General features: G+C 43.2%; 2 protein-coding genes across 6 annotated transcripts in view; one reads left to right on the top strand and one right to left on the bottom strand.

The window, feature by feature from the left end:
• Nucleotides 1-10,140, top strand: part of greb1l (GREB1 like retinoic acid receptor coactivator) — a 96,544-nt gene extending 86,404 nt beyond the window's left edge. For all 5 annotated transcript variants that reach the window (XM_084183516.1, XM_084183518.1, XM_084183517.1 and 2 more), the window contains exons 24-33: nucleotides 70-175; nucleotides 302-457; nucleotides 669-808; nucleotides 1,155-1,316; nucleotides 3,245-3,449; nucleotides 6,659-6,824; nucleotides 7,994-8,363; nucleotides 8,553-8,753; nucleotides 9,174-9,312; nucleotides 9,641-10,140. In XM_084183516.1, the coding sequence (XP_084039642.1) occupies nucleotides 70-175; nucleotides 302-457; nucleotides 669-808; nucleotides 1,155-1,316; nucleotides 3,245-3,449; nucleotides 6,659-6,824; nucleotides 7,994-8,363; nucleotides 8,553-8,753; nucleotides 9,174-9,312; nucleotides 9,641-9,804 (1,809 nt within the window). In that variant the 3' untranslated portion in view covers nucleotides 9,805-10,140. The remainder of the gene's footprint in view (nucleotides 1-69; nucleotides 176-301; nucleotides 458-668; nucleotides 809-1,154; nucleotides 1,317-3,244; nucleotides 3,450-6,658; nucleotides 6,825-7,993; nucleotides 8,364-8,552; nucleotides 8,754-9,173; nucleotides 9,313-9,640) is intronic.
• A 6,037-nt stretch (nucleotides 10,141-16,177) lies between these two features.
• The window catches only part of LOC311146670 (phospholipase ABHD3-like), a 34,791-nt gene continuing 23,495 nt past the window's right edge, over nucleotides 16,178-27,473 (bottom strand). Inside the window, exons 3-9 of the mRNA XM_084183202.1 lie at nucleotides 26,374-26,556; nucleotides 25,281-25,326; nucleotides 22,486-22,598; nucleotides 21,775-21,948; nucleotides 21,221-21,269; nucleotides 20,927-21,092; nucleotides 16,178-18,117 (exon numbers count right to left, since the gene is read on the bottom strand). Of these exons, the coding sequence (XP_084039328.1) occupies nucleotides 17,933-18,117; nucleotides 20,927-21,092; nucleotides 21,221-21,269; nucleotides 21,775-21,948; nucleotides 22,486-22,598; nucleotides 25,281-25,326; nucleotides 26,374-26,556 (916 nt within the window). The 3' untranslated portion in view covers nucleotides 16,178-17,932. The remainder of the gene's footprint in view (nucleotides 18,118-20,926; nucleotides 21,093-21,220; nucleotides 21,270-21,774; nucleotides 21,949-22,485; nucleotides 22,599-25,280; nucleotides 25,327-26,373; nucleotides 26,557-27,473) is intronic.

The raw sequence follows: 27,473 nt of genomic DNA, 5'->3' as shown, positions 1-27,473 counted from the left end.
AAGAGTGTCAGTGGTAAAAAACAGATAGGTTGTAATCAGTTGAATAACTCTGTTTTGTCTTTCTGATAGGTGGGGAAGACAGGTGCCTACCTGCAGTTTCTACGCATCCTGTTCCGCATGTTGATTCGACTGCTTGAGGTGGATGTGTATGATGAAGAGGAGGAGCTGGAGGAAGGTGAGGAGAGCAGGATCTTATAGTTAATATGTTCTTTATCTGTCTGTTTCTCTCTCTCTCTCATAATGTCTTAGTCTAGAAACTGAAGCTAATGTCAATGTATGTTGATGTATTATTATTTTCTAGTGATGACGGATATGTTCGAGGCCACACCCCCAGCCAGCACCCAGTGGCCAGACATCGAGGAGATCCGCAAACTGCCCTTCGACCTCTTCCCCAGAGATCCTAAGTTCAGAAGGGCCAGCGCTGTTTACACTGACAAGATGCAAAAGGGCTTGAAAGGTCAGCAGAAATAAACTCTTATTCACGTCCCTGTCATTGTAGGAGGAAGCTCCCTTTGTTTCACTGATTCAGGGTCAGATATTGGTGCACCTTCTACCGCAACTTCTACCTCAAGCATCACTGTCTATGTATATTGATTTGTCATCTGTGTGAATCTTAAACAGCTTTGTCTCATAGCATGTGGGTATAACTGTAATGTTTGTCCATGCAGATCCTAAACTGGAAGGAGAGAGCAAAATGCCTGTGAAGAGGGAAACGGTGTCGATACGGCTGAGTATGTTCGCAGCCCACAATGCATTTCACCATTGTGAGCAGTGTCACCATTACTGTGAAGCCAGCCCAGCCACACAGGTGAGTGCACAGGGAGGGAACAGAGCCATGTACAGTATTTATATCTAAATATATGGCTCTGGGAAGGAAGAGGTAGCTTTGTTTGTCATTCTGAAGAGATAATTTGTCTCAAGGGAGAACTTGATTTATTGGCTTAACTAACAGATCACCTGCGTCAACTATTGCTGTGTCATTTGGTCTCAACCCCCCTTCTCCCCCATTTCTAAACCTATAGAAAAACGACCGCCCAACTTGTAGAAAGACTGGTGTGCTCAGCGGTTCAGCCTTTTGTGCTGAGCCGTGTGCTGAGTGGTGCAGCTCTGTCTGTGCTGGAAGTGTACATGTGTGTTGTTGTGTTTGTGTTCAGCTGTCAGAGTGCACCTTCCACGCCTTCACGTTCTGCTCTTCCATGCTGGGAGAGGAGGTTCAGCTTCACTTCATCATCCCCAAGGCCAAGGAGAAGCACTTTGTCTTCAGCCAGCAGGGAAGCCACCTGGAGAGCATGAGGCTGCCCCTCGTCTCTGCTAAGGTAAATGGTGATGGGGGAAATCAGTGGGGATTGGGGAAAACCTTGAGACTGCCCTCGAGTTCTAAGAATGTTGTGCCCAAGATGAATATCATCAATAGTGACAAGAAATATTCTCATCCTTCAGCTTCTGTAATCAGTAGTGCATTCTAAACTCAGCAAAAAAAGAAACATCCCTTTTTCAGGACCCTGTCTTTCAAAGATAATTCGTAAAAATCTAAATAACTTCACAGATCTTCATTGTAAAGGGTTTAAACACTGTTTCCCATGCTTGTTCAATGAACCATAAACATTTAATGAACATGCACCTGTGGAACGGTTGTTAAGACACTAACAGCTTACAGACGGTAGGCAATTAAGGTCACAGTTATGAAAACTTAGGACACTAAAGAGGCTTTTCTACTGACTTTGAAAAACACCAAAAAAAAGATGCCCAGGGTCCCTGCTCATCTGCGTGAACGTGCCTTAGGCATGCTGCAAGGAGGCATGAGGACTGCAGATGTGGCCAGGGCAATACATTGCAATGTCCGTACTGTGAGACACCTAAGACAGCGCTACAGGGAGACAGGATGGACAGCTGATCGTCCTCGCAGTGGCATACCACGTGTAAAAACACCTGCACAGGATCGGTACATCCAAACATCACACCTGCGGGACAAGTACAGGATGGCAACAACAACTGCCCGAGTTACACCAGGAACACACAACCCCTCCATCAGTGCTCAGACTGTCCGCAATAGGCTGAGAGAGGCTGGACTGAGGGCTTGTAGGCCTGTTGTAAGGCAGGTCCTCACCAGACATCACCAGCAACAATGTCGCCTATTGGCACAAACCCACCGTCACTGGACCAGACAGGACTGGCAAAAAGTGCTCTTCACTGACGAGTAGTGGTTTTGTCTCACCAGTGGTGATGGTCGGATTCGCGTTTATCGTCGAAGGAATGAGCGTTACACAGAGGCCTGTACTCTGGAGCGGGATCGATTTGGAGGTGGAGGGTCCGTCATGGTCTGGGGCGGTGTGTCACAGCATCATCGGACTGAGCTTGTTGTCATTGCAGGCAATCTCAACGCTGTGCGTTACAAGACATCCTCCTCCCTCATGTGGTGCCCTTCCTGCAGGCTCATCCTGACATGACCCTCCAGCATGACAATGCCACCAGCCATACTGCTCGTTCTGTGCGTGATTTCCTGCAAGACAGGAATGTCAGTGTTCTGCCATGGCCAGCAAAGAGCCCAGATCTCAATCCCATTGAGCACGTATGGGACTTGTTGGATCGGAGGGTGAGGGCTAGGACTAGGGCCATTCCCCCCCAGAAATGTCCGGGAACTTGCAGGTGCCTTGGTGGAAGAGTGGGGTAACATCTCACAGCAAGACCTGGCAAATCTGGTGCAAATCTGGTGCAGTCCATAAGGAGGAGATGCACTGCAGTACTTAATGCTGGTGGCCATCCCAGATACTGACTGTTACTTTTGATTTTGACCCCCCCTTTGTTCAGGGACACATTATTCAATTTCTGTTAGTCACATGTCTGTGGAACTTGTTCAGTTTATGCCTCAGTTGTTGAATCTTCTTATGTTCATACAAATATTTACACATGTTAAGTTTGCTGAAAATAAACGCAGTTGACAGTGAGAGGACATTTCTTTTTTTGCTGAGTCTATTTGCTGAAATGAAATCGTACCATAAGCAACACATAATCAACACAGACACTCACACCACATGTCACACACAGAGTGAACTATGCACTTATGTGTCTCTCGTTTGCTCACTTTAGTTGTTTGATGCTACTGGTGCCCTGGGCCATAGCCTAGTGGAACCAGCCTGATCTTGCCATAGCTCAGCTCAGCGGTCAGTCTGCTTGATCAGGCTACCTGCACCCTAGCCTGCTGCACTATGCATCTTTAACTATAGCTCTCCTTCTTCCATCCCAGGACCCCAGTCTGTTGAAAAGTCCCATCTTCACCCCGACCACGGGGCGCCAGGAGCACGGCCTTCTCAACATCTTTCACGCCATGGAGGGCACCGCCCACCTCCACATCCTAGTGGTCAAGCAGTATGAGATGCACCACTACAGGAAATACTGGCCCAACCACATCCTGCTGGTGCTGCCTGCCATGTTCAACAGCGCCGGAGTTGGTGAGTGTCTGGGCTCTTGGGTAAAGTTTTCCCCTAGGTACAGATCTAGGATCAGCTTCTGCTCCCCCAATCCTAACCGTAACCATTAGTGGGGAAAATACAAAACTGACCAGTCAATCAGTCATTTAGATAGGTTAACTCATTTTATTGGTCGAGTTCTGTGATCCTCAACTCTGCTTGGAAAGTTGCAGTACTATAGGTTTTTGTCCCAGCATATCACTCAATAAGGTGTTTCACTGCTGAGCGGTAACATTGAGGACCATAGTCATTTGTGATGAAACAAAGAAACCATAGAGTTGCCTTGCAAAGTATAAACTATTTTTAGGCATTGCTTTATTTATACACTAATGTATTTTACATTGTTAGTTTGTCCAGTAGCTTATCTCTCTCTGATGATAATGATGCATCTACAGCAGTCTGTGTGAACTTCAAGAGACATACTGTATCTATATTACCATAAGCATGTTTGGACACATAACTGTAGTAGGTACGTGAGATTTGAATATGGCAGGAACCAAAAGGGAAGGGCCTGGTCAATGAGAACACCAGCAGGCCAGTAGTCTGATGTATGGATCTACCGTTTAGGTGTATAGTCTTTATGGATGGCCCAATAGTGTTGCAGCACTACAAGCACATGCCAGGTGCAGCAATAGGGGCATTAGGTAAAGGCTGAAAGGACAGGACAATTTAGCAGGTGAGAGAACCAATAAAGTAATACTTGGAGTTCAGGTCAAAGCTATTGTGTTCAGACTGTTGTGTGAGTTGGAGTTGAAGCTCTGTGGTAGAGTTCTTGGGTTGGTGGTTGGCAGTGGTGATTTTAGCATGTAAATCTTGGTGGGGCAAACACAACATAACACTAAACAATACATTAATTGCACTAAAACGGTGACAAACGGTACCCACAAACTGTTAGGCCCTACATAAAGCTGTCCCAAAGCAGAGTCCCAACAGCAGTCCCAACACCTTACCACTGCTACACCTGGCTATCAGCGGAGCCTTGTCTGGCAGTGAAACAGTTCATTCAGCCTCATTTACTGCCTTTAAAAAAACATAGCTGATATGGCTGACTTGCTTAAACAAATGTGGTTTCTACTGACAATTGAGATGTACAAACTATGGCATAAGGGGACGACGAGCGGAGAAAAGGCAATCCGTAATTTCGATTAAGACATTAATGAGCGAGCTAGGACGGACGTAGTCAATATAACTATTTTTTCAGCACTTTTGAAATGTACAGCGACAGAATTCAGAACATGGGCCGTTCTTACAGTGTTCCCCCTGTACACCAAGTCAGAATCGTAGGATAAATAAACGGGGCATATATAAGCAGACAATGAAAGCTCTTACAATATTCGATGATGACATTTCTCTAAAACAGGCTATAGGCTACATGTGCACCACCAAGTCAGAACAGTAGGCAAAATTATGAGGGGAAAAGTGACCAAATTATTAGGGTGAGGCACATGGGCTACTAACAGCTTACTACACAACATACACTTAGTATTACTTTCTTATCTGCAGACAGTATACATATCTCCCTGGCATATTACATCATTTATGCAGCAGCATAAAAAATACAAAACTGACCAGTCAATTTGGACTCACCTTGTTGTGCTGTGCTGTGCCTACTTGAACAGGAAGGTGGCGCGGCGGTCCTTCGTGGGCAAATTTTGTCATCAAAGTCTGGCTTTCTCTGGATTTATTGTGCTTTCAAGACAACTGGGAACTCTGAAAAAAACAAGGTTGAATCATGATTACGTCCTCTTGAAAGAGACCAGAGTTCCCGACTTGCGAGTCTGAGTTGGATGACCGTTCAAAATGTATTTTCCCAGTTGGAGCTTGTTTTTTTCAGAGTTCCTAGTTGTCTTGAAGTCACTGAAGTCAGATATCCCCGTTTCAAGTTTCCAGTTGTTTTGAGCATGGCAAAAGTCATGCTGGATTGACAGCATGGCCAATGTTGAATGTTTATCCTTTTAAGCTTGGAAAGAGACCCTTAAACCCAGACTTGGGACCACACACCCACTCCACTGAATAGCTGGCTAGTGATTGCTTTGCAATGCTTGCAGTTAGCCACTGATTCCTTCCAAACCACTCATTGTTGAATTTGTGATTTCCAACTTGTAATGTTTATGTCCAATGGCCGATGAGCACCGATACGTTTTATCTATAATTTCTCTTCATTACTTCTCTTCATATGACAAGGATTAAAAAGGATTTGCCAGTAGATTGTCGACTTGATTCATGATGATGACTGCTAGCTTGCTAGCTAAGATTTTGAAAGTATGATGTTGACATGATCAGTCCAATCAAAGCTACTGTAGATATAGCGTGATTTGACCTCATTTTATCTGTGGCCAATGACCTTGAGCCTTCTTGGATGGGCACTTCTAATGTAACTCTATGGCAGCACCCAAGGGGCTTGAATTTTCGAGCTCTAGCCTTAGATTTTGCGGTGACGTAGTGTCCCCCATGAGTGACAGAACACTGAGCCAATCACGGCGCAACTAGAGAACATTACCAACCCCTGCGCTCTGTATTTTCCGCTGGCTGCCCCAATACCACAGAAAGCACTGAGCTAGGCTGAAACACCTGCATTCTGGAGCAGCCTTACTCAAGAAAGCAAAAAAGAGACCAAGTTTGGATGCAGCTGTACTAACTCAAAGATTGTAAAACATTTTACATTGTTTGCTAACTGATATATGACACGTATTAATGCCAAAATAACTGACTATGAAGTTTTCCAATATAATAATCGTAGTTTTTTTGTATAATTAGTGTATTATTTTTGCTAAACAGGTGGGGCTCAAAACCCCACCTGCCCTGAATGATGGATCGCCACTGGTGGTTGGCTAATATTTGTCTGCGGTGACCATACAAGTTGTGACTATAGCCCACATAAAGCTGTTGGAATTGACATTGGTCATAACTAGACACCAGACTTTTTCCTGGTCAGGTCATGTGGTTAGGCAAATAAATAAAATATCAGTGGGTCTCCACCATCCTATATACTGTATCATTATGGTTATTATGGGGCGGCATCGCATTAGGGAACTAGTGTGTCCCAAATGGCACCCTATTCTCTGTATAGTGCACTACTTTTGACCAGAGCCCTGGTCAAAAGTAGTGCACTAAATTGGGAATAGAGTGCCATTTGGGATACAACCACTGTCAGTAACATAGCAGTAACATTACTGTTGTATCTGTACCAGGGGCGGCTCGTTTCATGATCAAGGAGCTGTCGTACCACAACCTGGAGCTGGAGAGGAACCGTCTGGAGGAGCAGGGGGTCAAGAGGCAGGACGTCTGGCCCTTTATAGTAATGATGGATGACTCCTGTGTGCTCTGGAACGCACACCAACCCCAGGACAGCAGCAGGTATGGGTTACAACAGACCCAGCAAACCAAAATAGGTTCTGTGAACATTCCTAGAACATTAATCAGGTTGCCACAAAAGTTCTAATACATTTACATTTACATCATTTAGCAGACGCTCTTATCCAGAGCGACTTACAAATTGGTGCATTCAACTTATGATAGCCAGTGGGACAACCACCTTTTAAAAAATAATAATGTTTTATGGGGGGTGGGGGAAGAAGGATTACTTTATATTATTCCAGGTATTCCTTAAAGAGGTAGGGTTTCAAGTGTCTCTGGAAGGTGGTCAGTGACTCCGCTGTCCTGGCGTCGTGGGGGAGCTTGTTCCACCATTGGGGTGCCAGAGCAGCGAATAGCTTTGACTGGGCTGAGCGGGAACTGTGCTTCCGTAGAGGTAGGGGAGCTAGCAGGCCAGAGCTGGATGAACGTAGTGGTGTAGGGTCTGATCAGAGCCTGAAGGTAAGGAGGTGCCGTTCCCCTCACAGCTCCGTAGGCAAGCACCATGGTCTTGTATTAGATGCGAGCCTCAACTGGAAGCCAGTGGAGTGTGCGGAGGAGCGGGGTGACATGAGAGAACTTGGGAAGGTTGAACACCAGACGGGCTGCAGCGTTCTGGATAAATAACACAAAAACTGTCCAGTTGTGCTGATTATTATACAATGTTTGTATAAAACATTCACCTGATGTTGCAAGAACGTTCCCAGAACACATTTTGTTATTACATTACCTGGATACCAAATAAGAACCTTAGGGGAATGTTCTGTAGTGGTTGTTACAGATGTTGTGCACGACATTTTAGTTAATGTTCCGATAACATTCCAAGGATATTTCATTTTAACATTTTCTGAAAAAAAGAAACATTTTATTATGAAAAACATTTTTTGAATGCTTTTGTGATGTTATCATCCTAATCTAAGATAAAGCCCTAACTTAATGGGAATGTTAGCTAATGTCTTGGGAATGTTCCTGGTTTGCTGGGGAAACTGGCACACTGACACACGCAGGCACAAACGCACGCACTCTCACAAAAACAACCCAAAAACACCCCGATTATTGGTCCATGACTATCTATCAGCAATTAATTATCAGAAAGAACCGTAATATATCTGGACTACTCTATCAACAACCATACTAATATCTGTCTACCCACTCTTCCCTGTCTCCCTCAGTGATATGGCAGACACTGGGCCCAGTCTGACCAACGTGTCTTTAAAGACTGTGCTGCAGCACATGGAGGCCACTCCTAAGATCTCCCTCTACGCCATGTGTGGCGCCCGCAAGTGGAGCAGTGCCCTGGCCCGCCGCCTGCCAGCCCTGCCCTTCTCCCGATGCCACCTTCACGACTTTGTCATGCTCAACATTGAGCTGACGCAGAACGTCCAGTACGACCTCAACAGGTACAGTTGTGAGGAGGTGGACTTCAACCTGAGAGCTAACAGCAGTGGTCTGCTGCTCTGTCGCTTCAACCACTTCAGCTTGATGAAGAAACAAATTCCCTTTGGAGGACACAAGGACTTCCTGGTCAAACCCAAACTCATGGTGAGTGTCCTGGCTCCTCCTTTTTCTACCTCATCTCCTTGTCTGAGAGATATATTGCGTGTGTGTTTGCCTGTGTGTGTGTGTGTGTGCGTGCATGCGTGCGTGTGTGCGTGCGTATGCGTGTACGTGTGCATGTGTCTGAAACACAGTCAGTCAGTCATCCTAACCCCTACCCTGCTCCCCCTCTAGGTGATGGAGAACCCAACCCCCATCAGCCCGCCCCAGTATATCTGTGCCCCAGACAGTGAACACACCCTCCTGGCCGCCCCGGCTCAGTTCCTCCTGGAGAAGTTTCTCCAGAGCTGCAGCCACAGACTGTTCCCCAAGGCAGTACAGAACAGTAGCAACCCCGTGCTGTCCATAGACAGCTACCTCAACATAGGCCCTGAGGTAAGATCCATCCCCTAGACAGCTACCTCAACATAAGCCCTGAGGTAAGATCCAACCCCTAGACAGCTACCTCAACATAAGCCCTGAGGTAAGATCCAACCCCTAGACAGCTACCTCAACATAAGCCCTGAGGTAAGATCCATAGACAGCCTATGTACCTCAACATAGGCCCTGAAGTAAGCAGCAACCGAGTGCTCGACAGCTACCTCAACATAGGCTTACCATGAGGTACGAGCTGAGCAAGTCTGGTGGAGAGCATGTGAAAATCTTGAGATACATGTATTTTCTGCAAAATAGATTTATGAAAAATGTTTTAATCAAGTGCAGGTTTATTGTGAGAACAGATCCCACAAACTGTTTCCATGATAAAAAGTCATGACTGAGATGGTGGAGATGTGACTGCGCTTTCTGCATCCCCAGGTGTCAGTGTGCTACGTCAGCTCCAGACCACACTCCATTAACCTGGACCACCAGGGTCTGGTCTTCAGTGGCCTGCTGCTCTACCTGTGTGACTCCTTTGTCGTCTCTGGCCTCCTCAAAAAGTTCAGCTTCCTCAAAGGTAACTAATGCTACTTCAATGTTGTTGTTTTTTAGTCCTTATGTGAAGTTAAGTGTAACCTCATCCTGAGTTGCGAAACCATAAAAAAATATTAGGAAGACAATGTAATATATGTGAAGCCAAGGGTTATTCATCTCCAATTAAATTAACTTGATCAATGCCACTTTTCTGATTTGTTCTCTGTCCTCTGACTATGATGTTTTCCAATATAAACCTCCCATGACATATGTTACACTGAGCCATATAGCAATAAATGCATATACAGTAGGAAAACCATAGCACCTTTTTGATTGGTTCCCTGACCTATGGCCTCTGACCCTGTCCATAGGTGCCACGTTGTGTGTGATCTGCCAGGACCGTAACTCTCTGCGTCAGACAATCGTGCGGCTGGAGCTGGAGGACAAGTGGCAGTTTCGTCTGCGGGATGAGTTCCAGACGGCCAACTGCAGCGAGGACCGGCCCCTCTACTTTCTCACAGGACGCCATGTTTGACCCTGAGACTGCTGCCAGACCTGCCCAACCGCCCTAACCACTGATCTCAGACCAGTTAACAATCATGACGATTCCCTGTCTGTTAGAGGATACAACCACTGTTCTCAGATCTGTTTAGCTGACCTCCTGTCAGACACTAATCAAACAGGAGTATAACATTACATTTACATTTACATTTAAGTCATTTAGCAGACATTACAGTTAGTGACTTACAGTTAGTGCATACATTACTTTATTTTTATCTTTTTTATACCCCCCGTGGGAATCGAACCCACAACCCTGGCGTTGCAAACGCCATGCTCTACAAACTGAGCTACATCCCCTGCCGGCCATTCCCTCCCCTACCCTAGAAGACGCTGGGCCAATTGTGCGCCGCCCCATGGGTCTCCCGGTCGCGGCCGGCTACGACAGAGCCTGGATTCGAACCAGGATCTCTAGTGGCACAGCTAGCACTGCGATGCAGTGCCTTAGACCACTGCGCCACTCGGGAGACATCGGTTCTCAGACCAGTTAACAATCACAATTATGTAAGGAGATCAGAGAGAAGTATTGGGGCACATCAAGGCCAAAGTGTCCAGGAAATGGACAAGTGGCCATCATCAATGTTGATGTGATGACTTCTCCTTCTACAGTACATGCTCCTCCACCACGCTGCACTATGTTTGGAACAGAAGTGGTTGGCCAGTGAGTGTTAACTCAGGCTTGTGTTGGGGTCTGACCCTAATCTGAGCCTGTTTAAAATTCAAAGACTTTACTGTGCAAAAATCGCCATTATTAATGAACATTTGTGTTTGTTGATGTATTTCTTTCTGCAAAAAGAGACTCTCATCATTGATAATGGGACTTATTCAAAGATTTTAAACGTAGAGCTGTGGCAAACGCAGTTCTCGTTGGGATGCCCCGTCATAGACATACGCTTTATCTCAGGGTTGTTGACGTGAGAGGCAACAACGAGTTGCCCGTCACTAAAGGCAAACTACTACTTTTCTTTCTCGCCTTCAGTGTCAAGTGTTGTAACCTATTACCCATTGTAATGTTGTTGATACCCCTGATATGATATGACCCACAAAATACATCCACATCTGCACCTTGCCCATAACCTCCTCTATTCTCCCCTTCGACTGTCTGCCTATTTCAGAAGAACACTCAAAAAGAAATCCCACTCCGTTTTTAGATTACTAGAGTACATATTATAGATTCTGGAGTGTATTAGAATTCTATCATCACATTAATGACCTGAAGGTCTAGTATATCAACTTCTATGCTGATCAGTCAGGGAAAAAGCTTCTAGTTGATATCTGAGCCACTGTGTAGTGTACTGTCCTGTCCAGTTACATTTGACTGGCAAGCCACTGCAAGGGACCCTGTTGCTCTTGTGCCTTCATATTGCAACATGTTGTCCCTAACTAAACTGTTCCTATGACATTGTCTTTTTGATAATCTAACTGAGCCAATCAAATGGAGCGAGGGAGAGCAGGAAGAGACCTGTTGACCAATCAGTTAGCTCTAAAGACCTGATGCTCAGTTAGAAAGTAGAATTCTATTTCATGTTATGTGGATGATGCATATATCCCAGTAGCTCCCACTACTAGATAAGGATGTAATAGAAAGAGCAAACCTTCACTGCCACCTCTATCTATCTTGCTATTGACTGTGCCTGTGGTCTTGTTTCTTATTGTAATATTACTCAGTGATCTGTTCTCTGTGCCTGATAGTATAGATGCTTTAGGCCTCCACCCATATACCTTAGTTCATCCAGTCAAATGACTTACAGTTGCAGGGTTTTCACATGAAACCATGGATAATCAGAGAATGGGTGTGGTCTGCTGTCATCAGATGAATAGGTCAATTCCTATACCTGAAAGCAGGTAGGAATGGTTTTATATGTTACTGCACAGGGTCATCCAAAGAATATGCCTTATTAAGTGATGTTGTTACATAGATCACTCATTTGCAGTGAAGGTAATATTGTAATAAGTCTTATAATGGAGAGGCCATAGACCAATCCAAATGAAGAAATTGTGAGAAACATCTGTCCGGTTGGGGTTAAGGGAAAAAGTTGGATTTGAGGACTACTGTCTGTTGTTAAAAGCTTTGTTTACATTATTAATATATTCAATCAACCCTATTACGGCTTGCGGAGGGTTTTTGACATGTTTTGTATTGTGTCACTTTTATCAGTTATGTTATGGTGTCATGATAATGTCTTTCTGTCTGCATTTTGTGTTTGCCAGCCCAGGCACAAAGAATCTACCTAAGATTTCTTCTTCTTACCATGTTCGTTTCCCTGGCTTTTCTCACGTCAGATTTATTATAATTTTAAAAAATGAAAATCATGTCCTTTACATGAGAGATTCTTATTTATTTGAACAAGCATTTTGGACTGATAATCATATTGAAGTGTAATAATATTGATTGCATGCTGACTGAGCTAGCTAAAATCAAGAAGCGTATCCTCTTCTGAAAACCATTGATGAAGGCTTTGCACAAGACCAAGAGATCTTGAGTCTTATCTACTGAATGCTGAGGGGGTAGGAAATGTGAACTTGCACTATACAACTTGCCAGCAGCAAAAGAAAAGTATTTATCATTGTCATCAAAACTGTAAGGGGTAAATGATGAACAAAGACAATATTGATTACACTAGCAGTAAAGACAGACAGTGTTGATTGATTAATCGGATTGATTGATGATCAGACCCTTTGATATTGATCATACCCTTTTGACCCATTGAATGTGTCTTGTTTATAGATAATTAGATGAACACATACAGTAACTTATGCAATTTGCTTCTCACAATCTTCACTGAAGTATTATCTGTTGTGGGTATGTAAGTGTCTTGCTAAAGATTTGGCGACCCAACCGATGGTAGCCTTGGCCTCAGAGTCATCTACCTCATGTTGACCATTGTGGTTGTACAGTATGTGGGCTGTGAACATTTGACTTTGGAAAACATGCTTTTGTTGTTGGAATTTGTGAATGTAATAAAGTGACATTACAATAAACTAGGGAGTTGTGAAGATGTTTTGTTTATATGTTGAACTGTGCTCACATCAAACAAATTCATTGAAAGGGTACTACAAAAGGTGGATAATTTTTTTTGTTATATTGATGGATAAAAAGTACACGTTTATTTCCTTGCTCTTGCGTAGCATTTTATTGATAAGTAATCCCCTGAGGCCACGTTTTAGAATAATGTGTTCCTTACAAAACGCTTGTAGTTAGCAACCCAGTTTTTTGTTGTCAATCTGTTCCATAACCTTTTTCACCCTTTTACAATGACCCTCTAGTCCAGTGGTATTCAAAGTTTGAGAGTTGTATTCTAATTCCTAATTCTATGGTCGGCCCATGTACTGTACTGTTCTATTTATAAGCCATGGGAGGTAGTAATGGGACAAGGGAGTTTCATTCACCTCCAACCCCAGTGTGGTGTAACACCAGGTTATTTTAAGTCACTAGTATTACTATAAACTCTGTCAAACCCTGTTGAGAGGAGCAGACACTTACAGTTCTCGCTCTCGCTCGCTTTCTACACAGTAAAAATCGCAAGAGTTCATTCAACTTCTATGGAAATGTAACACTATTTGGGGGTTTATATGGTCCCACCCCCATTTTGTGTTAAAACTACTCTGGTCATGGTGTTGATATTTTTGGACTTAAAACAACACTGAATGGACTAAATATCCAACTCTCAGACAGTTGCTTAAATTGAACTCCAATTGCCATTTGACTCTTTTCAGTATCTTTTTTAATCTACTCCCTTGCCATTTTACACTTTTCTGTATTGTTTTGAATTAACAATCAACTACAGCAGAGTCCATTTCTCTTTCAGTTTACTTCTTTTGAGTTATAAGAGTGTAAAGCCTTATTTGAATATTTCATAACATGTCACATTATGGTGGTTTGCAATGTGATATCCAATCTCTGTTGTATGCCAATTTGCAGGAAGATATCCAGCACTTTTAGAATGCCTGTCTGAGTAAGGAAGGAAATACAGTACATGAAGACTACTTACACCATGTAAACTAGAACAACTATCTCACTAACGGTTGCCATACATCCAGCCACTTACAGATTGGATTCGTTTTTAAAAGTTTCTTATCTTTGTGTAGCATAAGATCAAAAACAATCAAATGTACAGTACATGTGAAAATACAGATATTGAAACAAACAATTTTAAAAATCAACCTGCAACGGAGCATGCTGAGAAATATGACAATCCACATCTGTGGATAACTCCATAGATTTAACTCCCTGTCTCTGGTTACTCTTAATGGAGTTAAAAGTACTCAGTCATAATGAACTCCAGTTATCAACACTAGCTCCAGGGAGAATATCACTCTCTTGAGGGTTAAGATAACTCCCAGTAGAGTCCAAAAATGTAACACTGTGATTTCAACTATCCTTGATTTACTATGTATTTGTCTTTCTCTCTCCCTCTCTCACCCCCAACGTGTATATTTCCCCATGTATAGTCGTAACAGAAATACTATCCAGGTATAGCACTCTTTGTCCACCTTTACCATTTCAATTGCATTGTTTCTATAGAGCTATGTAAAATGTCATTGTCACAAAGCACTTGACAAAGAAACCTAGTGTCCCTCTCATGAGGATTCCATCTACAAACTATTTTCAGTCGTTCAGCCCTCAGGCTACTTTCTCTGTAGCTGACAATACTGTACTTAATCTAACCACACACATTTTACATGATTCAAATATTAAATAGTAATTGAACCTCATTGCTTAGTTAGATCAGTGAATCTGTGTGTGTGTGTGTGTACTTGTTTTCCTACATTATCAGGACCCTAATGTCCAAACAATTCACCTGAATGTCCTGAAAAGGTAGGAAAACAATAACTTCTTTTAGAAAAGTCCGGACTTTTTTCAGGTCCTGAATTTGTTCAAATGCTATTTTAAGCTTACGGGTTAGGTTTAGGATTTGGGGTTAAGGTTAGGTGTAGGCATTAGGGAAAATACGTTTTTCAATGGTCAAATATTTCCCCTCTCCATAAAGTCCTGAAAGCTGTGTGTGTGTGTATGTTCATGTCTGGTCAATGGTCACATGGATTCCTGATATTATGAAATGTGCCCTTGGGGGTGGAGTTACACAACAATAATAACCACTAGGATAAATTGTAAGCAAAAGGAAATGACTTGACTCGCTAACACTGTCTACTCTAATGACTCTCACTCCCAGGCTTTCTAGAACCATTTAGCTGAAACCAACACTGTCTGGGAGCTGTGTGTGTGTGTGTGTGTGTGTGTGTGTGTGTGTGTGTGTGTGTGTGTGTGTGTGTGTGTGTGTGTGTGTGTGTGTGCGTGCGTGCGTGCGTGCGTGCGTGCGTGCGTGCGTGCGTGCGTGCGTGCGTGCGTGCGTGCGTGCGTGCGTGCGTGCGTGCGTGCGTGCGTGCGTGCGTGCGTGCGTGCGTGCGTGCGTGCGTGCGTGCGTGCGTGCGTGCGTGCGTGCGTGCGTGCGTGCGTGCGTGCGTGCGTGCGTGCGTGCGTGCGCGCGCGCGTGCGTGCGTGTAGGATTATAGCCCAGTACCAGTAGTACCATTTCAACCCAGGTCTGGTAGAAACACTACACCAGGACAGCCAATGACAGTGAGTGGACCAAATCCGGCCAACCAAAAACAGAGAGCATGGCATAGCGTGACAGATGTGTCATGACCTAGTAACCTGCCTGTGTGGCACATGATGGGTTATATGATAAGCCATGCGGCTTCTGTTCTGTGTGCTGTCAAATGTTATCTTCACAGGACCTTTGAATGTCATAAGAGGTTGTGTGAGGTCTTCTGACCGTGGACCAGAGTTTAGCAGAGAACCATCACCATGTGAATCAGATTACAGATGATTTCCCTGCATTCTGCAAAGCTGTTAATATAAAGAAGGAAATAAAATGTATTTACATTGGAATATGTTTTCACTAAGGAGGAGTCAAAAATAGAAACATATAGCAGCTTCATTTCATTCTAGTTATAGAAAGAGGGATGGATGATACCGCATACAGTGGCTTGTTATTATGCCGCGTTCACTTCATGTTGGAAACTAAGACATTTCCGACTTGTTCGCGTGTTGTAGAAAGAGTTTCCCACTTGGGAAGTATCAGAATCAACCAATAGGAAGCTCTACACAAATAACTTACGTTCATTTTAACTCAGAGGTCCCGAGTTTGACGTGAACGCGGCATTACACATCTCTTGGATGCTGATGGTAACAGTGGGGCACAGACCAAATTACCAAACCCTTAAAAGTCAATCAAATCAGGCAGAGTCAACTGAGGAAATGCATTAACAAGCAGAACCCTTGAGAGAGGAGAGACAGCAGACAACTGCACTGTAGTAGGCTTCATTTAATAATGTATTAAATACAGCATAATACACTTCATATTGATACATGTATATACACCGGTACTTTTACTACAGAGACAATTTAATTTGAAAATTGTATTGCTAGGCATGTTAAATAGAATGTATATTTAATATATAAAATGAAATATAATATCATAAATATAATGACTAACAAAACATGTCCTTTGTGCTACTGATTGCGATGCGGTGTTATAAGTCGTAAGGTTCAGGACGTGATGACGATGAGACACATGCTACTTAATGGCCACTGGGCAGAATAAAGAAACATACAAATTCCACAGGAATACAGTCATAGGTGCATTTGAAATGACACCCTATTCCCTACATAGTGCACTACTTACGGCCAGGGTCCATGAGGTTCTGGCCAAAGGTAATGCACTATATAGGGAATATGGTGCCATTTTGTATGCAGACAATGTCCGGTTGCCAGATCTACTGCTACTTTTGCTAACTCCTTTATGGTAAACAACTCTTTTATCATTGTTGTCTTAAGCAGAACTGAACTGGCAACCAGGCTGCATTGATGATATATGCATCTCGTGCATACATCCCATCTTACTGTAACACAATCCTATGTTCAAATGTACAATATATTTACATTTACATTTTAGTCATTTAGCAGACGCTCTTATCCAATATATCATACACATCACTGTATCTAGCACCTTCATTCTAACATGAGGTTTCAGGTTGATATGCTCAGCAAATACCCTACAAGTAGGGTAAAATACAGTACTGGTCCATGAAGTAACTAGGACGTGGCTGTGTCTTTAACATCTGGACAAAAATAACATCACTGTGGTATTTGTATATTAATTTATTAGGCCTTTTGGGTACATATTAAAAATTATTGAAATCAAGTGCATTTGCATGAAGGAATTAGAGGCATGGTTTGTTCAAAGTAAAATAGTGCAATTTCACATTCCTTATCATTAATAATGAGTTACATTGTTAGAGCTATTTGTTGTGCGTACAGGTAGAATGTGTGAATAAAAGTGCATGCAGAACAATTCAAGAGAACATAAATACTGTGCTCTGTTAGGGTAAGGTAAAGGTATCATCTCGAACCAAGAACCAAATATCACTCTACTATAGCAGCTAGCAGTCTGTCATGAGAGATCAGGTAAGGTCATATATATATATTTTTTAAGGGAATTAACCATCTTCAACATAAACCATTCACATTCATAACAAACCTTTGACTGACAGAGAGACAGACAGACAAAGACAGACAGAGAGACAGACAGACTATGTAAAAATAAAGAAAATCCCTGAGGACTAAAATCCTACTGATACATAAGTTGTTGTTGAGAACACTGACGGACGGGGAGAGACAGCTGAAATTCCTAATGTCATACAGTCCTTCTGTTAACTTAAATGTTTTTCCAACACACTCATTTAGCTAGCACAACTAATGTGAACATACTCATCTTTTCAGCATCGACAAGAGCAATTGCAATCACTTTTTCGAATAAGCATGATATGAATTCATGGCTACATACATTGAGTTAATTAATGTATGAAGGAATACATGAGTGGACGGACGAATGTTGTATTGTGACAGGGTGTGCCCTTCAAAATAAAATGTTTTTTGCTTGTAGTGAGGGAGGGAGGGATGGAGAAAGGGAGGGATGGAGGAGAGGAAGTAAGGAGAGAAGGACTGGGGGAAGGAGAAAAGGAATGAAGGAAAGAGAGAGGGAGAAAAGGAAGTTGTGAAGGAACGACGGAGAGAAGGAAAAAGAGAAGAACTGGTCCTACTAGCTGGAAAGGTCATTGAGGTCACCACCCTGTTCTATGACGGCCTTGGCAAACTGCTTGAACACGCGGTCCATGTAGGTACTCCGTCGGGGCCACAGGCCCTCCAGGAAACCAATATGGCCCCCGTGGCAGGTAATGAGAAGGGCTAGGTTAGGGTTCTGCTTCACTGCCTCCACTGGAATGGCTGAGGAGGAGAAGAGACAAAACACATTGTTAATAATCTAGCAGTCAAGCAAAGGATACATACACCAAGCACTATACAGTAGGTTGGAGATTTGACTTCCAAAACCACACAGAAATACTATATGCACGTACACATTAGGGCATTACAAGAAATGTACAGTCTTCTACATCAAGGGTTCTCAAAGGTGGTACTGCAAAGGGGGTCAGAGGCTAGATATAACACAATTATAATACACAAAATTATAATTCATTTTTTAAATGAATAATACTAACAACAGATTAAACTAATTTTGGCCAAGGGTCCGTGGAATAAGTTTAGAGGGTGTAATACAATGTAATATTATTAATCTCCAATTTATGTTCTTAACCCTGGGCAACATGGGCCTGGGAGGCTCACAGGGATATTGGTATCCACCAAAGAAATAGAATGAAGAAAAAAAGAAACCTTTATTCTATTTCTATGGTATCCACATTACTCCACCAATTGACCATTCGCTAAGCCCCACCTCCGAATTTTGGGCAACCAGTCGCAGCGCTCCAACGGATAGCAACTGTAGTTGAGTCCGACACCTCGGACAAGAATGTTTAAATGTCTAAATAATTTAACAGTGCACCAGGAGTAATTGCTACTGTGATTCCTGAAATGCAGAGCCTGTTGATGGCTAATTTTTCAAATCCTAAATTATATTTTTGTTACATTGTTTGCTAGTCTCATTGACCACCAAACGTTGCTAATGCTAGCTAGCTAGCCAGCCACTTGATATAACTTGTTTTCTCTAAATGTATGTTAGCTAGCTAAGTTAGCAATGTTATGAATACTTAGCTCCCATCTGCTGTCGACATCAGGATATGATTTGAGAGCACTAGTTAGCTCCAAAAGTGATTATAGCTTTGACTGCATGCTGACAGTGAATTCAGAGTAAGTCAGAGGCTAGCTACACTACAAACATAATTTTATCAGGTTCCTGTAAAGCAATTGTAATGACAGTCCACCACAACATACCCAAGAGCTTCCTGATTAGCAAGGGGTAGTCTGTGTTTAATTTGATTGTGTACTAGAAACACAGTTTGAGATCATTGTGAGCGGATTTCACCAGTGGTTAAATGGGGAATTGGGCTTCCTGGGAAAATGTTGTCTGAGGTTGCAACAGTAACCAAGGGGGATGTGGCTTAGCTAAGGGTCAATTATCAATTTCAGTTCAATACTTCTTGTATTGCCCAAAATGTTTTTTTTAAACATACAGTGCCTTCTGAAAGTATTCATACGCTTTTAATTATTCCACATTTTGTTGTGTTACAGCCTGAATTCAAAATTGATTACATTTATATTTTTCCTCACCAATCTACACACAATACCCCATAATGGCAAAGTTAAAACATGTTTTTAGAAAGGTTTGCACATTTATTGAAAATGAATTAAATAAATATCACATTTACATAAGTATTCACACCCCTGAGTCAATACATGTTAGAATCACCTTTGGCAGTGATTACAGCTGTAAGTCTTTCTAGGTAAGTCTCTAAGAGCTTTTCACACCTGGATTGTGCAATATTTGCACATTATTCTTTTCAAAATTCTTCAAGCTCTGTCAAGTTGGTTGTTGATCATTGCTAGACAGCCATTTTCAAGTCTTGCCATAGATTTTCAAACCGATTTAAGTCAAAATTGTAACTAGGCCACTCAGGAACATTCAATGTCGTCTTGGTAAGCAATTCCAGTGTATATTTGGCCTTGTGTTTTAGGTTATTGTCCTGCTGAAAGGTGAATTTGTCTTCCAGTGTCTGTTGGAAAGCAGACTGAACCAGGTATTCCTCTAGGATTTTGCCTGTGCTTAGCTCTATTCCGTTTCTTTTTATCCCCAAAAACTCCCTAGTCCTTGCCAATGACAAGCATACCCATAACATGATGCAGCCACCACCATGCCTGAAAATATGAAGAGTGGTACTCAGTGATGTGTTGTGTTGGACTTGCCCCAAACATAACACTTTGTATTCAGGATATAAAGTTAATTTCTTTGCCACATTTTTTGCAGTTTTACTTTAGGGCCTTATTGCAAACAGGATGCATGTTTTAGAATATGTTTTATTCTGTACAGGCTTCCTTCTTTTCACTCTGTCATTTAGGTTAGTATTGTGGAGTAACTGAGGGACCTTACAAATAATTGTGACTTATTATGTGACTTTTTAGGCACATTTTTACTCCTGAACTTATTTAGGCTTGCCATAACAAAGGGGTTGAATACTTATTGGCTCAAGACATTTCAGCTTTTAATTTGTAAGAATTTGTAAAAAATTCTAAAAACATAATTCCACTTTGACATTATAGGGTATTGTGTGTAGGCCAGTGACACAAAATCTCAATTGAATCCATTTTACATTCAGGCTGTAACACAACAAAATGTGGAAAAAGTAAAGAGGTGTGAATATTTTCTGAAGGCACTGTAAATACACTGCAATTTAATCTTTAACATTGCAAAGTTCTCTCTAGCTCATGGCAAAATGTGTGCCTTCAATAAAATGTGCCTTCCCAGGGCCCGAGACTTGGTTCATCCAGCCATGCACTGACAAAGTCATAGTAGAACTCCTTGTATGCTATTTGTATCTCACTTGAATTTGTGTTCTGATTTTGAGGGGGTCCCTGATTAATTTTCTATCACAAAAGGGGTCCCCGACCCCAAAAAGTTTGAGAACCACTGTTTTACATCAACACTCATTGTGTATTTGCCTGCATCGTCTTTCCGTATAGGCCTTGCTCATCGGCTATGTAACCAACATGGAGGCCCAGTGGTGGGGTGTGATTGTGGATTCACCATGACAGGGGGAGAAGACGTCGTCTGCAGCGTTCAGACACAACATTGGCACCTGCACAGACTTGAGCTTGTGGATGGGACTGGCATCGTGGTAGTAGTCATCGTTGGTGGGGTAGCCAAACATAATAGACGTGAACCTCTCATCAAACTCACGGATGGTCTTGGCCTGCATGGGGGTTGGAATAAACAATGTTGGCAGCAGTCCAAGAGGGCCATAAGGACGAGACTAGAATAGATTGTTTTCTTTTACTTTGATTCGATTTACAGGAGCATTAAAAAGGAGGTGCATTTTACCTTCATCACATGATCAATGTCGTAACTCTTCTCAAGGACAGATTTGTGTCTAGAGGAGAGAAAAACATGAGGAAGCAGGAAGTAAGTTTGCTTCAATGGGGAACATGGGGAAGTAGGTTTGCTTCAATGGAGAACATGGGGAAGTAGGTTTGCTTCAATGGGGATCATGGGGAAGCATGGGGGTTTGCTTTAATATCCAGTGGCAATGTTCGTGATATGATTGGGGCCTGAGAGTAAAGTACAGAGTAGAAAATATGTCCAGGATCCCCAGAGAGAGATAGCGGAGAGAGATAGAGAGAGCGGAGAGCGTGAGGAGAGAGTGAGAGGGAGGGCAGCAAGAGTGAGAGCGAGAGAGGAGAGAGAGAGGGGAGAGAGAGAGAGGGATAGAAAGAGAGAGAGGGAGAGGCTTGTGGCCAAGCTAGTTCACACCCTCCACAAACCTCAGGGATCAGGCGTTAACCGCTAAAAGCAAGACAATGTAGCCCAGTGCAAATAACAGCTAAGAAAGGCTAATCCCCCAGCCCAGGCTCCAGCCTCCTCTGGCCCCCACCCACCTGTCCACGCCTGCCTGCAGGCAGCTGGTGAGGTAAGAGTTAAAGAGGAAGCGGTCCAGAGGCTTCTCCAGCGACGCTGTACACGCAAACACATCCCAGCCTGCCGAGAACACCACCACACCCTTCAGACACGTCTCCCTGCCCTTCTTCCCCAGGTAGTTTGCCAGCATCATCCTGGGGTTCAAAAGAGGGGGAGAGGGTTGCGGGGAGAAGGGAGAGGGGTGAGCAGAGGAGGATTGTGAAATGTTACATTTTTAATCAATCCGCATTTAGCTAGGAGATTATAGCTTGAATACCTCTTTTGACATGGTGTAAGTACTACTGAGAGGCTGAGCTCTCTGAATTAAATGAAAAGTGTTGTTTCTGACAGCGGGAAAGCATGAGGCTGCAAAATCTAAAAATACATAACCAACCCATGACATCATTTCTGCTTGTGAGCGTTGACCTTTTTTGAATATCATTAAAAACCTAAGGATGACCAAGTGCGCTCTCTAGTCTCTACATAAAACATACTCGCTTCAGACTGACTCCCACAGTTCAGTGAAGTGATACTGTAGTACAGTATTGCTCCATACAGATCCTGTTGACATCAATAAGCTACATCAATACATGATTTATGCAGAAGTCTGAGTTATGCATGCGCTTGGGATTTGGCCCACAGTGTATAGTGTCACTGTCCATTGATGTGAGAACGCATGAAGAGGCACCTACCCGCCCATGGAGACCCCAGCAGCCATGAGAGGGGCATCCTCATTTGTCCTCTGGATGTGTTCGATGACAGCCTCTAGGTCCTCTGTGTTGGCAGCGCAGTATGTTCTGGGTGTCTGGGTGACACGTAAAGATAAGAAGAGTTCACCATGTGTGCTTTCGCAGTGTGTGTGTTTGTGTGTGTGTGTGTACTGTGTACCATCTCCCTGCACGTGCATACACCATTGCGGTATCTAGAGTCAGATGTGCACATAAGGTACATTAATTAAATATCACATTTACATAAGTATTCAGGCCTTTCACTCAGTACTTTGTTGAAGCATCTTTAGCAGCAATTACAACCTTGAGTCTTCTTCAGCTTGGCACCCCTGTATTTGGGGAGTTTCTCCCATTCTTCTCTGCAGATGCTCTCAAGCTCTGTCAGGTTAGATGGGGAGCGTTGCTGCACAGCTATTTTCAGGTCTCTCCAGAGATGTTCGATCAGGTTCAAGTCCGGGCCCTGGCTGGGTCACTCAAGGACATTCAGAGACTTGTCCCGAAGCCACTCCTGCATTGTCTTGGCTGTGTGCTTAGGGTCGTTGTCCTGTTGGAAGGTGAACCTTTGCCCCAGTCTGAGGTCCCGAGCGCTCTGGACCAGGTTTTCATCAAGGATCTCTCTATACATTGCTCTGTTTATCTTTGCCTCGATCCTGACTAGTCTCCCAGTCCCTGCTGCTGAAAAACACCCCCACAGCATGATGCTGCCACCACCATGCATTCAGGTCAAAGAGTTTAATCTTGGTTTCATCAGACCAGATAATCTTGTTTCTCATGGTCTGAGAGTCTTTAGGTGCCTTTTGGCAAACTCCAAGTGGGTTGTCATGTACCTTTTACTGAGGAGTGGCTTCCGTCTGGCCACTCTACCATAAAGGCCTGATTGGTTGGAGTGCTGCAGAAATGGTTGTCCTTCTGGAAGGTTCTCCCATCTCGACAGAGGAACTCTAGAGTTCTGTCAGAGTGAACATCGGATTCTTGGTCACCTCCCTGACCAAGGCCCTTCTCCCCCGATTGCTCAGTTTGGCCGGGCGGCCAGCTTTAGGAAGATTCTTGGCGGTTCCAAACTTCTTCCATTTAAGAATGATTGAGGCCACTGTGTTCTTGGGGACCTTCAATGCTGCAGAAATGTTTTGGTACCCTTCCCCAGATCTGTGCCTTGACACAATCCTGTCTCTGAGCTCTACGGACAATTCCTTCGACCTCATGGCTTGGTTTTTGCTCTGACATGTACTGTCAACTGTGGGACCTTATATAGACAGGTGTGTGCCTTTCCAAATCATGTCCAATCAATTGAATTTACCACAGGTGGACTCCACTCAAGTTGTAGAAACATCTCAAGGATGATCAGTGGAAACAGGATGCACCTGAGCTCAATTTCGAGTCTCATAGCAAAGGGTCTGAGTACTTATGTAAATAAGGTATTTCTGTTTTTCTTTTTAATAAATTTGCAAAACATTTCTAAAAACCTGTTTTCGTTTGTCATTATGGTGTATTGTGTGTAGATTGCTGAGGACTTGTTTTAATTTAAATCCATTTTAGAATAAAGCTGTAATGTAACAAATTGTGGAAAAAGTCAAGGGGTCTGAATACTTTCCGAAGGCACTGTATATACCTGTACATACAAAATACTGGAAATGGATCAAGGACCTGCCATTACAGTACTTCCTATCTCACCATGCAGACAACACATGACGTTTGTTCAATTTTTTTCACATGTGCACTCATAGAGATCCTATTAAATTACTAGTGCTCTAATTCCTAATTCTGTGTGTGCACTACAATATCGGCCCAGTTTGGCAACTGAGAATAGCCCTTTCAGTTGAAACCCTGGCCTGGGTTATAAGATACAGTAACTGGTGTGTGTGTGTTCATGTGTGTGTGTGTTTGTGCTTGCGTGCATGTGTTTGTGTGTGTTCATGCTTGTGTGTGTGTGTGTGTGTCTATGTGACTGTGCATATGAATACAACTACGACATGCCACAAAACAAAGCATTTATTTATTCTGAGAGCACAGATCTCAAAAAGGACATTGGACGAATTGTGGCCATTAACTATGGTATGATACAAGGTTCGATTGGCTGAGCTGTTTGGGTGACACTGATACCTAATATAATGTATGCACATTTCCCAACGAATTAGCATCTCTTGAATAGCATCATAGCACTTCCTCACTTCAACTGAGATTGACAGCAGAGTAAAGACCTAATTGTTGGCTAAATAGATCTGCAACGGGCATAGATTCATAGATGAAGCTACAGTGGGTGTCAGAACAGCATGTGATTGATGAAGACAGGACAGGGTAAAGTCATTCTGCTCTGTGGTTCAGTGCTAGAATACACTATTTATCCACCTGTAACTGAATCCCTGCTATGTAACAACATAGTCTGTCTGCACCCTGTCTGGACTAGGCTCCCTATGGGTTACACACTACACTATGGGTTACACACTATGGGTTACACATGACACAGACATGTTATGGGCTGCTGGGTGACATAGTGAAGGGGACGTCACACTGATAAATAGCACCAATGACAATGCAGGGGAAAGCATGCACAGGCATGTGGAATACCACAAGGATGTAGGGCCTATGTCTTTGTCATGTTGTGAGTGTTTGCATATTGTGTAGATACCTTTTGATTGTACAGAGTAATATAGTCGTTGCAAACTGTTATGTTTTTTAATGCATGTCTGAATTTAAAACATAAAAGGCATACATGCACGAATCCATGTAAACTGTACTTTGTATGAATATTAGATTCTTACCAAGAGAGTTTCGCCAGACACCCCTCTGTTGTTGAATACCGCACACCTGAAACACAAAAACATGCACTTTACCCTTTGAATTCCATTCATTCCATTTCTTTCGTTGCATTCCTTACATTTCTTGAGAAGTGACACTAGTTTCACCATTTGAGAAATGACAAGATTATTGCTAATATGATTACGTTCCTAAATGTAAGCGAGTACCAGCAGACTATGTGTGATAACTATGTTTTAACTTCCAGGTGCACTGCATGACTCAAAAGAACACGCTGCCCCCAATCTGTTTTTCTATTAGTACTGAACAGCAGTAGCAGACATCTCTCTACTCATCTGTTATCTGAGAGACTCAGACTTGCTGTTTCTATCTGTCAAATTCAGCAGCAGGGTGGGGCCATACTGTAGATTGGGGGGTGGACAGGGAAAGGAGTGGTGACGTACATTTGCTTCCTGCTGCATAGGGGAAGCTGGTTGGGCTAAACTAAGCTGCAAAGCTTGTACCAATAAGCTGTAATTCATTAAGCTAGCAGGACAGGGGCGAGGGCCGGCTTGCATGCTACCCTCCCTTCCCTGCTCCGTTTGCTTGCCTGCCCCCCTCCCTTACCTTCTCTAAACTGCTTCCTTCGTTTCAAAGAATGAGTACAGAGAACACAGAGGGGCCTTTTGGAGGAGAAGAAACTGCCTCACTCGGCATCTCTTAGTGCTTGTGCAACGTTCAGCTCTTTCTTTCCAAAGCAGCTCTGCTCTGCCTACTAAGAGCTTGGCTAGCCTCTATATTGTTGCAGCTGCCTACCTCAAGTAACCCTAATCCATTCATACACAGTTTTTATAACACAATGTACAAATGCGTTTGTAAGTATTGTCAACTCCTGACATACAGTATGTTCACTGCAAAGATAATGTATTTGAATTTGGAATACTGAACTGCAATGCACTGAAACAGATGAGCATGTTATCAAGAGTTGACTGTACACAGTTTTTAAAATAGTCCTACAGGCTAAGATATAGGCCTAATCCACAGTATTGAATGGAACGATAGTTTGAATGAATGAAAACTGTGCAGTACTGTCTAGTACTTCAAGCCAGGACCACCCACCTATATCCCAGCTCCTTGCTCTGCTGGACCATGTGGAGGATGTAGGACTCTCTGCTGGTGCCGGTCAGGCCAGGCAGCAGGAGGACGGTGGGCCGCGTGGCCGAGTTGGGGTGGGAAGCGCTGTCATCGTTGTCGAACCAATCCAGAGAGATCTGCCCTCCATCTGCTGCACCAATGAGCTCACTGCAGAGAGGATGTCAGACATAACAGTCAGAAGAGAAGCGGGACAGGCCTGGTAGAAAAAGACAGCACTAAATTACAGACACACACACTAGGGATTATCATGCGTAACCGGGATCCCGGGAACACTTCACCTTTCCCTACATCCCTGTTAGTGAGGTTATTTTCCTATCCAGTCCCAATCCCAATCCCACCCAAAATCCTGACTCCTGTCTTGCATGAAAATTCCTAACTTTATTCTGTAATCCATAGGTTTGTTTATCAAAAAGCACGTCTCTCGCTTATGCATGTCAAAATACCGCTATAACATTTATTCCGCTTCTCTGCGCTGTCTCGTACTTGCTGCCCATATGAGAGCTTCGGTAGAGAATGTGTGAATGGGGAGGGGGTACTAAGCTAACATATGGAATTGTTTTAAGATGGTCATAGCATGGATCATTTAGCTATTTGATATAAAATGTTAGAGTCCTAAAACGAAAGTATTGAATTTGGCCTTTACTACTATAGCCCATAGAAATGCATTGAATAACGCATTCAGAAATGGCAAAAAATAGATTCCTTATGATTTATTTTTTGACTAAGGTTTTGAAGTGTCTGTCCTACATCTAGGAGATAAACTACACGACCAAAAGTATGTGGAAACCTGCTCGTCGAACATCTCATTCAAAAATCATGGGGATTAATATGGAGTTGGTCCCCCCTTTGATGCTATAACAGCCTCCACTCTTCTGGGAAGGCTTTCCACTAGATGTTGGAACATTGCAGCGGGGACTTGCTTCCATTCAGCCACAAGAGCATTAGTGAGGTCGGGCATTTATGTTGGCCGATTAGGCCTGGCTCGCAGTCAGTGTTCCAATTCATCCCAAAGGTGTTCGATGGGGTTGAGGTCAGGGTTCTGTGCAGGCCAGTCATGTTCTTCC

The sequence above is a fragment of the Coregonus lavaretus genome (genome assembly GCF_964263955.1).
Source record: "Coregonus lavaretus genome assembly, chromosome: 19".
Lineage (NCBI taxonomy): Eukaryota > Metazoa > Chordata > Actinopteri > Salmoniformes > Salmonidae > Coregonus > Coregonus lavaretus.
This window is presented reverse-complemented; position numbering and strand designations above follow the sequence as displayed.